This window comes from Vulpes vulpes, chromosome 9 (genome assembly GCF_048418805.1).
Source record: "Vulpes vulpes isolate BD-2025 chromosome 9, VulVul3, whole genome shotgun sequence".
NCBI lineage: Eukaryota > Metazoa > Chordata > Mammalia > Carnivora > Canidae > Vulpes > Vulpes vulpes.
In genome coordinates this window covers 11,631,611-11,643,830 of record NC_132788.1, presented here as the reverse complement: position 1 = coordinate 11,643,830, position 12,220 = coordinate 11,631,611, and the positions used below count along the sequence as shown (strand labels likewise).

The window sequence follows — 12,220 nt, the reverse complement described above, 5'->3', positions numbered from 1 at the left end:
TGATCAAATGAATAAATGAATGATGCGTGAATGAATAAGTGAATGAAGCAATGAATGTATAATCGTTTAAAATGGTATCAGAGATAGAAGGTGGGCCTGTGGTTTCCTGGGACTAGAGTTGGAAACAGAGATTGACTGCAAATGGATTTAAAGGAATTTAGGGGAGGGATGGAAATGTTTTTAACACCAGATTGTGGTGATAATGTCACAAATGTACAAATTTACTTAAAATAAAAAAAAAACAAATTTACTAAAAATCATTGAATTGTATTCATATAAAGATACATCTTAGGATATGTAAATTAGGCTCAAAGACTTTTAGAAATTAAAATGTTATCACAGTGACTCAGAAAGTTATATAAAAATAAACACATTTATATCAAATTATTCATAGATGCATGTTAAAATTTACCAACATCCTAACGTAATCTTGTGATGATGTGTATATTATCATAATTGCATCATTTGTATTATTGAATCATAATACTATTGCATGTGTTGCTTTGAATTGTATTATCTAGCTATATTCTTTTCCAGTTTTGGCAGCAAATAGAAAAGAAAACCAAAAAGCTTGAAATCGGACTCGTAGGCCAAAGGAAGTGCCTAAAGAAAAAAATCCACGTTCATTAAAATTGAAAAATTCTGGTTGACATTTTTTTTTAAGATTAGCACAAGAACAGCTGCACCCAAATGCAGTGCAGCCTTGTTTCTGTACCACCCTAGGGATTCCCGGGTGCTCCGGGTGCTCCAGGACTTAAAGGAGAAAAAGGAGAAACATCTGAGCCTGAGGGACAGGTGGGTGCTCCAGGGGACCCCGGGCTCAGAGGCCATCCTGGAAGAAAGGGCTTGGATGGAATTCCTGGAACTCCTGGAATCAAAGGACCACCAGGACCCAAAGGTGAACCGGTTGGTATCCAGTACTTTTTTCAAATTACCTTCCCTGCCATTAGGATGCTCCAAAGTGACAACACTGGGTGGTTTGTGATCAGAAAGTGGTTGGCCGCTCATCCTGGTGGACCCCTCCAGCTGCACAATGGGGTGCCTTCAGAGGTGTAGCAAGGACCCCAGCAAACATGTATCATATCTTGACACATAGGTAGCACTCAGTAGTGCTTTTAGCCCAAATAAAATCCTGAGTGGAGAATGACCTTGTCTCTTACACAAGTTCCACATTTGTATCCAGTGAGGTTATAGACACATTCAGAAAATCATTAATGGTGGAAAGTCTTAGTCAAGGTTTTGAGGACTGCGTTCATTCTTTTAAGCAAACATAAATGCTTCAAGAACAGAATATTTAGGAGTAGGGTCATCAGATACACAGATCAAATGTTTCGTCATTTAAAATATTTAGGCTTCCATCATTTCTGTCTTTTCCTAGGATAGGAATAGAATATCTCACATGTTCACTTGGGAGATTCCTACTGGGATCTCCTTATCTCTTTAAAAATGTCTTGGGGTCAGAAGCTAAGCACCTCTGTGTATTTGTGAGAAATTTGCCAGCCATGCTGCCCAGCTGTTCCAGGAAATACCAGCTTCTTCTAGGGTTTATCAGTGTTATCAAATTAAGAGGATCCCACCTTGAACAGGAAAACTTGGCAAATAAATTTAAAGATTTGTTTACAGACGCTTTAGTATCAGAATATAAAGTGTGGCTCCCAAAGATGTAGACTTGGTATACAGTCTTCCCGATGCCTTCTTGATGACAAAACACCTTCTGGCTGAAAGCAGCTGGCAGGTTTGGTGTTTCTCAGACTCTCCCTTGACAAATGGCCAGGCTGTCCCTGGGGTGGCAGTGATGCTTATAGAGGGACAGATTCTAAAGTTCTTTGGTCTAGTATTAAGACAGTTCACATGATGCTTCCTTTTGCATCTCACTAATTTGCTTATAAGTTTCAGTAAAAGTAAAGCAAAGAAAAAAATCAAGGAGGTGATATGTTGAGTCTTATGCCTTGTCATTATAGAAGAAGGGGGAAAACATCCAACACTTGGTTACTCAATGATACTGAACAATGAAAAATCCAGTCAAATTTATTATTTGGGGCCGTATGTGGGAAGAAGGGGAGCTCTATTATCTGTCTCATTTGACTCATTTAAAATAGACAAGCTATTTCCAAAGTTACAGCCTATGCAATTACAAAAAGATATTTTATAAGAAAAAAAAAAAAAGAATGCAGTCTATCTGTATCTCCTTTGTAACGAAAATACCCAGTAAAGATCAAAGGTTTGCTGTGCTGGTTTTATTTTAGAAATGTGCTATTGCCAAGACTGCCAGCTCTGAAGCTATTTGAACTGTTGGCCAATGTGAACAAAGTTTTAGGAGCTATTCTCTATGTGTGACATCCCGCTGGAGGACACCTCCAGCGGGACCCAAGGGACTTCCAAGTTAATGAAATGTTGTTGAACTCCGAAGGCCACAAAACAGCAGAAACCAGACAGTGCTCTGATTTTAGTAATAATTCCCTTCAAATGCCAACTGCTTTGTAATTCAAGACTTTCTCATTGGCTGCTTATCTGGCAGTCCTATTTATGGTAAGATTAACCCGTGTAAGGGGATATTGGAATGAAGCACTATCCAAACATATTCCTATTGTCACAGGCCCTGAGTGGTGAGAAGGGGGACCAGGGTCCTCCAGGGGATCCTGGGATCCCAGGGTCCCCAGGACCTGCAGGACCACCTGGACCACCAAACTATGGACCACAGGGAGAGCCTGGTCCAAAGGGCACCCAAGGAGTTCCTGGAGCCCCTGGACCACCTGGAGAAGCCGGTTGGTTAGTTTTCTTTCCAGTCCTGTTTTCCTGTGGAGTGGGGTCATGGTTCCTAGAGCAAGTGAAGCTCCCCAAGACGAATGAATGTATATCTATCTGCTTCCAATAAGTAGAATATGTTAGCTCATAGACACTGGGAGAGAATATGTAGGATATGTTAGAGAACATTTATTTTCCCTTTACTGAGCAGTTCCAGCTGAAATTTCCTAAGAAATAGTCAGTCTCCATTTACTAATAGAAATGTATGGGATGAGGAGTACCTGGCTGGCTTCCTACATAGGTGGAACCTGCGACTCTTGATCTCGGGATTATGAGTTTGGGCCCCATGTGGGGTGTAGAGATTCCTTAAAAAAAAAAAAAAAACTAAAAAAAAAGAGAAATATATAGAATAATGAGTGGATTTCCATTGTGATAAACAAAGGGGTGATAGAAACCCATGAAACTGATACTGAGAAGCCTCTTCTAAGTCTCAAGGGCCCACTGATGTTATTGCAAATGTGTTCTTTCTGACCCATAATTCAATAGATGGTTTGTAAATAAAACTTCAAAATAGCTAAGATAAATGAAGAAAAGTTTTGTGATAAATAGTTCTAAAGTCCCAGCAACTTTTGGGATCCACATGTACTGAACATGGTTGGTAGATCCAGGAGGGATCGGATCGTCAGTGTTTATCTGTGGGTGAGAATTGCATATTGTTGACAGTTTTCCACAAATAATGCCACCATATCATTGTTTGCTTCTAACATCACTTTAAAGGGTTAGACCCAATAAACTAACAGCCTCCAAACCCTTTTATAGTATCCCTCATCAGTAAAAAATTGGTAGGTACCTCCCTCAGGTATTTATATATATTTTAAATTGTATTCATGCGTTTCTGCCCACACGTGTACATAAAGCTTCTTTTGTGATTATATATATACATACATATATATATTTATGGTTTATTCTCTTTTGCATCTTGCTTTTGAGGCTGCTCTTCTAATCCAGGGATTGGCAAACCATGGCAGCCCATAGTCTAAATCTAGCCTACCACATATTTATGCGTGACCTACAAGCTAAAAATGATTTTTAAAATTTTTAAATGATTGGTGGATAAAAAAAAACCTTTTGAATAATCCTTTATGGCATGTGAAAATTATATGAAATTCAAGTTTCAGTGTCCATAAATACGTTTAACTGGCACACAGCCACACTCATTCATTTACATATTGTTTCTGGCTGTTCCCACGCTACGATGGCAGCGTTGAGTAGTGGCATAGAGACCATCTGGACTGGAAAGCCCAGATTATTTACTATCTGGCCCTTTGCAGAAAACGTTCTTTTAACCCATCTTCAAATCCTCTTCTGTTCTTTCTACATGTGAAGGACTCTGTTGTCGTAAAATATATTATCATCAAGCTTTTTCCATCACACTACTGTAAGCTTATTTTTCTATAAATATATGGATAACACAAATCACTAACATGTGTTTAATGTAAGCCACCTTATTTTGAATCTTTATGGGCTCTGTAGGCATTACTCCCCCAGTGACACATGAAGAACTTATCAGAGAGGTTTAGATATATGCCCAGGCCACATTTCATGTTTTGTTCAGCATACCATGCTTCCTTCCCATACAAACTAGTAGCCCAATAAATATATATCCTACCAAATAGATATTCACCGAGTTTTAAGCTGAATTCCGTATTATCGATTCTTTTTTTTTTTTTTTTTTTAGAATAGGCTCTCTTTCAATAGACGAGCATTGAGTTGGGCTATTAATTAAAACTAAGCTTAGGCAATAGACAATGCTTATAAATATTCTTCAATTGAATAAGAAAGTTTCAGTGGGTTGGTCATCTTTTAAGCCAGTTTTGAAGACTATGGAAGCAGAGACTATTTTTTCTATTCCTTGGGATATATTTATAAACCCCTTATAATCACATTTGTTCCTCTGAGCCAAAAAAAATCTTTAATATGCACACCAATCTTATGATCACAAACTTTCTTAAGGTCCTAAGGGAGAATTCGGCATTTCAACACCAGTCCCAGGGCCCCCAGGACCTCCAGGGCCCCCTGGTCATGCTGGCCCCCGAGGTCCACCTGGTGAGTATCCACTCTGCCAAGTCTGGTGCATGGCATCAAATGATAGCCTACTGTCCTTGAAAAATGTCATCCCCTTTGTAAGGAAAGAAAATATTTATTGGTTCCAAAAGAGAGTAAAGGCTCAAGTTTTGTCAGATAACGAGTCCACAGGCGGGGGACTTGTCATTGATCTTTGAGATTATCCAAATTATTCCCATTGGTGCCTTCTGATTCCAAAAAAGAAAAAAGAATCAATATAATTACAGAAAAGGAAGTTGAGAGCAGGAAAATCTCTGTGGATTTTGTGGGGGAGTTGGGTGGTGGAGAGTAAGTGATGTTTGCTGGTGGTTCATCAGGATAGTTCCTGCTGCTTCTTCATTTGATGATGTAATTTCTTGGCCAGTATGATCTGAAACTTATTTTTGCATGCATAGAGGGAGACTTATGTAGTTCACATTGTCTAGAATATTTCTTTTTAGGAATTAAATTCTATCTTAAACATTATTTGCAGCTCCTAATGATTAAAGCAATGGAAAAGAATAGAGAGGAAGAGTTGCAGTTGAGGTTATGTGAAATTATTTCCTAATTTCCAAAAAGGACTAGAATGACACAGAAAGACTTTTTGTGTTTCAGGGCAAGATGAAGGGAAGTTTCTTATGCGAATGTTTGTATGTTTTAAGGTATCCCTGGACCCATAGGAAAATGTGGTGATCCGGGTCTTCCTGGGCCTGATGGTGAACCAGGAATTCCAGGAATTGGCTTCCCTGGGCCCCCTGGACCTAAGGGTAAATTTACAAAATTTAAAATATAACATTTATTATGGATATTAAGAAAATACAAATACATGTCATGAATAACAGAAAAGATCCATAATGTGACATCTAAAATAATGTTTTTCACCCATCTTAAATGGGAAAAGAAAAGTCTTACAATGATGTTAGGCAAAAAGGTAGAACTCACATAGATTTACACATCTCATCTCAATCAAATTTTTTAAAATACATAGAAAAAACCTGGAAAGAAATTCATCAAAATGGTAGCAGTGATTCTTTTTAAGTGTGGAATTTTCTTTACTTCTTGATAAATGCACATTTTTACATTTATGCTTTTTTTTTCACTTTATACATTTCTTAAGTAATTAAAAAAGAACTATGGAATCACAAGTAACTGGTTTTCCCATACTCTCCCTTATAAATTACAGAAGTTATTTTCTTTTGGGAACAAATGCTATTTCCCATCAAAGGGAAGACACTCCAAGAAATCCAGATGCTGAGAACTCAAACAATAACCTAACCAATACATCAAAGTCTTGTTCAGGATGACATATGAGCCATTTCAGTCCCTGGCTTGTTGCATAGATTTTCAGATTTTATAATCCTTTTATGTTAGTTTCAATATTATTTAAAGTATCTGTCAAAAGATAATCCATTTTTTGGCATTTGATCTCCTAGGTTAATATGTCATCAGGGCTTATCATGCATTAGTTCTGCACAAATACAGGAATATTGATCTCAGCTTATGAATATTTGAAATGGAAAATGTAATCATCTCAAGAATGTCTTAGACTCCAATTTCTCAGATGTCTTCCCAATGATCTCTGAAGTAATGCAGCCTGGCCCATATTTTTGCCTACTCCTTCTTGGACTTATTAAGAATTGCGTCCTTGCTTGTAACCCTATGGATTCACCTTCTGGAAAGAGACTGTAAACTATGCGGACCAGAAGTAGCTTAAGAAATGCTTGAAAAACATAGACTGAGATTTCCCGGTTGAACCTAATAATCCCATCAACTAATGGTGAATTAAAAATTTGTCAAATTAGCAGCACAAAAGAACTCTCTGAATGAAGCCCTGCTCCACCAGGGTTTCCTCTTGTGAACCACGGAACAGAACAAATGATATGTGTGACTCCTCTCCCAATTCTCTTATTACAAATATATAAGAAAGAAGTTAATTCATTATGTTCAATGGCATTAGGAAGTAATTCTGTTGAGCAACCCATGTTGAGAAAGGCTACCTAAGCCTAGGGCACCAGACATGCTTTATATCCTCATCTGGGTCATGCTTGGATGGATTTATGCACATTCAAGAATTTATTTGGCTGTACACTGTAATGTAAAATATACTCCAAAAGAGGAAGTCAGCCAAATGGTCAACCAGGATCAGTGCTTTAAAGAATTGCCACATCAAAATTGTAGCCATGCTAAACAATAAAATGGAGAAAGACATTTTTTAAATTGAGGATCTGATTTGGAATGGAATTTTTTTTAATTGCTAATGTAGCAGTTGGCTTTTTCATAATTCAGACTTTCATAAAAACATCTCTAGCAACTTGTCTCATAAAAACATTAGATAAAATAACAGAGATACTGCTCTAAATGTTTTACTAAGCCTACTTCTGCAATTATTGTTGTGTTTTCTCTGTAGGAGACCAAGGTTTTCCAGGAGCAAAAGGAGCACCGGGTTGTCCAGGAGAAATGGGGAAGCCCGGGTCACCTGGAGAACCAGGTCTCCCAGGAGCCAAGGTCTTCAAGAATTAAAACTTAGATGGATGTGTGGGGATAAAGGGGGTGGAAGGAGGGTGGCAATCACAGTAAGCCTGTTAGGAGACTCTGGGTGTAAAAGTTATCTATATATTGGCAGATGATAAAGACATTAAATACTTCTTAACATTTCTCTGAACCATCCCTACCTTTTAGAAAGGAAAAGAGAAGGTATTAGAAGACAAGTTTGCTTCCCTGTTTCCTCCTTAATCTTCAGAAACATTCAGAGTATTTAAAATGGAAGGGCTCTAAAAACATGTGGATAACTATAAGAAAAGCTGTCAAAAGTAGAAACATCTAGACTGTTTAGAACAATTTCAGTTTTCTTAAAAAGTGGAATTTACATAGCCTCAAGACTAGTCAAGGATAATTTTATAGGAAACTCAGCAACTAGAGTTGAAAAAGGAAAGGATGGTTTAATGGTGGTAACTGTGCAAAAGGGATTATTTTCTACTTAATAGCCCTAAAGGCCAATTAATAGCCAAAAAAGATTTGGAAGTGTCATATAGTGCAACTAACATGATTTCTGTGCAACAGGGAGAACCAGGACTAGCCATGCCTGGAGAACCAGGAATACCAGGTTTTCCAGGAGAAAGAGGCAATTCTGGGGAAAATGGAGAAATTGGACTCCCTGGACTTCCAGGTCTTCCTGGAATTCCAGGAACTGGAGGGCTTGATGGACCACCAGGTACAATAGCAAGTGTGATTACTGTTCTCCACGGTGAGCTCTGCTAAAATGCAGCAAGACTTCTAGTTTACCAAATAGAATATGAAGAGCCTAATTATTTTTCCATTGCTGCCCTACCTTTGTTTTCTCTTTCCTTTCTCCTTCCTTCCTTCTGTCCTTATGAGTGTCCTTTATAAAAGGCATTATCAGTGGTATTAAATATAGGTTCAATCTGGGGGAATTACAGGAGAATGATTGTGACAGCTTTATGATGACCTTGGGTTTTGGTACCTGAATATATTACTGGACTCTATTTTACAGGGGATCCAGGGAAGCCTGGACTACCTGGAGAAAAAGGACCCCCAGGAAGTTGCACAGAGGGTCCCAGAGGAGCCCACGGACTTCCAGGTTTAAATGGATTGGAAGGGCAACCAGGTAAGAGGAGGGCCTCGAAACCAGCCATTAAGTGGGCAGGTGACATGAGACTCCTGCTCTGTGCTTTGCTGCTTAACATGAGAACTGTCCAACAACAAGTCCTGATCACTGTTCAATAGGAAATGTTATTTTAGCAATCTAAACCTAGTCATGGATTTGTTGCAGTGAGTACCACCCATAGAGTAAGAGATCAGAAAAAGTTTTATCTTTACCTCCATAAGTATACAAAGTGGTAAATAGATATGTAGTTAATTGCTTCCCAAGCAACATAAAATAAGGGTGTGAAATAACTCTAAATTATGCAGGCTAGGTGGTCCAGATTATGTAAAATTTACTCTATTTTCTTGGATCTTCTCAGTCAGATCTGTGAACTGAGAAAAATTTTTTAGAACTCAGCTAATGCCTATGGAGTATCACATTGCTTTTATGTTCACAAACCAATTTCTGGCGAAGACATTAATGGTTGTAGTAGTGCTATTATTGTTTCCAAAAGTATCTGATGGCTTGCCTCCCCACCTGAGTGGCTATATACATATTCTGCAGGTTAAAGACTGAGCTACAGTCATAAAGTCCCAGGATGTGTCTGCAGGACTAGAAAATAGATATAAATTCTACACTTTCATTACCACATGAATCACTGAAATAGAATATTAAAGTCAGAAGGAGTCTTAGAAATTGTACAGAAGGGGACGTAAATAAATCAGTCCATCAATCAGATAAGTGTGTGGTTTGCCCATAATCACACAACTAAATATTTATAACCATAAAAAATATATTTCTGGAGTTGATGGGGAAGGCAGTTATGTGTTCATTCATTCACTTGTTCATTTATTCATATATAGGCAGAAGAGGTGAAACAGGGCCAAAAGGAGACCCAGGTATTCCAGGCTTGGATAGATCAGGCTTTCCTGGAGAACCTGGACCACCAGGAGTGCCAGGTCATCGAGGTGAGATAGGACCACCTGGCCAAAAAGGATATCCAGGAAATCCGGGATTTTTAGGACCACCAGGTATCGTTTTTTGTGCTTTTATTTTTCTTCTTCCATTTTCTTCCACATTTTCTTTTAAGGTGACTCTTTAAATTGAAATTAGGCCTAGAATTTTGACTCTACATTCCTCTTTCAGTTAGTATAAGTGTTTCCTACTGAATTATTTGCAGGGAGTCAGGGAGCAGGGCAGTGGTGGTGGTGGGATGATCACATTTCACAATTACCCAGGTATGGCAACTTTGGCTATGCTATTCTTTCTATATGTTAGTACTAAAGGATATTTGCTGGTATTTTCTTGAGAATTTTTGCATCTACATTTGTAAAGGATACTAGTCTGTCCTTTTCTTGTGATATCTTTGTCTGGTTTTGGAATCAAGGTAATGTTGGCTTTATAGAACAAAATAGAAAATATTTCCTTCTTTTGTATTTTCTAGAAGAGTTAGTGAAGAATTGATATTCTTTAAGCATTTGGTTGAATTCACCAGTGAAGTCATCTGAGTCTGGGCTTTTCCTTGTGGGAAATCTTTACATCATTAATTCAATTTTGTGTTATAGGACTACTCAGATTTTCTATTTCTCCTCGAGTCAGTTTTGATAATCTGTGCCACTCTAGGAATCTGTGCATTTTGACTAAGTCATCTGATAATCTGGCCTATAGTTGTTCATAATATTCCCTTATCATTCTTTTTACTTCTATCACTATTTTTATAGTTGAGATGTTTGGGAACAATATTCTAATCTCCTCATGGCATAAGGACTTCACTGATCTCTCTCCTCCAGAGAAGAACAACTTAATCTGCAAATAATTCTTATAATTAAACTTCTTCCACATGTCAGCACTGTTCTAGGCCCTAGAGACACATCAGCAGGCAAGACTACCTCTGACAGTGGGGGAGACAATAACAAATGCATTTAAAAGCCAACTTCAATGATTGACTGCTTGAGGAAAATAAAATAAAGGACTATAAAAGAAAGCCATTGGTCAAGGATTGGGAGGAGGGAATGCTCCAGAACCTCAACATGTTCTGCTTCTATCTGCAAATGTGACTTGCTATCAGTGACCTCCACATACATAGGATAATAAAGACTGTGAACTAACCTATCTCCCAGACAAATATGGTTATTTTTGTACTTATAGAAGCCATACCTTCAACCCTCCTTAGAAGTATAACATATTTTATTTTATGGAATATTTCACTTCTCTCATTCTGTACAACCTGACCTACTCTGTGTTAACTTGTTTCTACAGGTGAAAAAGGAATGATGGGGATGATGGGCTATCCAGGAAACACTGGCCCTCCTGGGCCTCCCGGGATCCCAGGCACCCCAGGACAGAGGGGTAAGTGAGGCACCATTTCCTAGGATCAGGAGGCATGAGCGATGTTCACTTATTTAGCAGCAGAATAAATATATTTTATCCCTTGAGGGAAAAGTAATTTCCCTGAAAGAACTGTGTATCTGATTTTTCTGTATTCTGTATTCCTTTTTCCATTTGAATGGAAATAAATTTTTTCCCTGCCATCTTATGCCACTATCTTCATGTGGCTGGCTGTTATATCTGTCTTATTTTGTTTTATTTTATGGGATCACCATTAGCTTTTGGACCCTTATGAACTACTTCAAGAATTAAGGAACTGATGTTGCTACTTCTATTTTTAGGTAGCTTTGGAATTCCAGGTGCAAAGGGTGAGAAAGGGCCCCCAGGAGCCAAGGGGGAAGAAGGAGAGAAAGGACCTATGGGGCCTTGTCGAATAACCAGCTCAGTGGGGGACAAAGGAGAACCAGGCCTCAAAGGTAAGCCCTTTCTTTTGTTTGGAATCAGAACGTCAGAGCTGGTTCTGAGACTAAGAATTTTCAAAGAAAATCCCTGTAGTTGACAAAGGAGGACACTGAGAGTTGGTGTTTAATGCCCTGCCCATAATCACAAAGCCAGTTGGTAGCCCAAGCCTGGATTAGAACAGGGTTTTCTATGCCTTGAACAATAATATGTTGCCTCCTTAATGCATGACTTTTTATTTCTACATTAATTCTGCATTTGGGTCTGCTGTATTTAAATTGCCACTAGTTGGATCACCTGGGTGTCTCAGTCAGTTAAGCATCAGCTTTCAGCTCAGGTCATGATCTTAGGGCCCTGGGATCCAGCCCCATGTCCATCTCCCTGCTCAGCAGGTGTCCGCTTCTCCCTCTTCCGCTGCCCTTCCCCCTGCTTATTTTCTGGAGTGTGCACTTTCTCCCTCTCTCTCTTTCAAATAAATAAGTAAAATGTTTAAAAATAAATGAATAAAATAAAATAAATTGTCACTAGTCCATTTTAAATTATAAGCCTCAAAACCACCTTTTTGCCAAATATGGTAAAAGTAAACTTAGACTGGCATACAAAGTTTCTTTATCACTTGCCCTTTGCCTGCCTCACCAGCTACGTGACAGATATTCATTCAACAATTATACTTGTTAGTACCTATCAAGTGGTATTCTAGTATGTGCTGAAGACATAGAAGTGAACCAAGGACTTGTAATACTCTGGTCATGGGGAAACATACAGTTCAGTGGGGGAAAGAGACATTAATGGATCTGCAGACATTTTATGTATTGGGCCAGGAAGTAAGTATCTGGGTTTTTTTGGACTGCATGTGGTCCCTATTGCTTACTCTTTTTCAGTGTTTGCCTATTTGCAACCTTTAAAAAATATGAAAACCGGGATGCCTGTGTGGCTTAGCAGTTGAGCATCTGTCTTTGGCTCAGGGCATGATCCTGGAGT

General features: G+C 38.5%; 1 protein-coding gene across 1 annotated transcript in view; it reads left to right on the top strand.

The window, feature by feature from the left end:
* COL4A3 (collagen type IV alpha 3 chain) overlaps positions 1 to 12,220 on the top strand; it is a 130,813-nt gene that overhangs the window by 93,252 nt on the left and 25,341 nt on the right. Inside the window, exons 25-34 of the mRNA XM_072719344.1 lie at positions 724 to 906; positions 2,597 to 2,765; positions 4,759 to 4,851; positions 5,511 to 5,615; positions 7,256 to 7,353; positions 7,909 to 8,059; positions 8,360 to 8,473; positions 9,316 to 9,483; positions 10,712 to 10,801; positions 11,122 to 11,256. Of these exons, the coding sequence (XP_072575445.1) occupies positions 724 to 906; positions 2,597 to 2,765; positions 4,759 to 4,851; positions 5,511 to 5,615; positions 7,256 to 7,353; positions 7,909 to 8,059; positions 8,360 to 8,473; positions 9,316 to 9,483; positions 10,712 to 10,801; positions 11,122 to 11,256 (1,306 nt within the window). The remainder of the gene's footprint in view (positions 1 to 723; positions 907 to 2,596; positions 2,766 to 4,758; positions 4,852 to 5,510; positions 5,616 to 7,255; positions 7,354 to 7,908; positions 8,060 to 8,359; positions 8,474 to 9,315; positions 9,484 to 10,711; positions 10,802 to 11,121; positions 11,257 to 12,220) is intronic.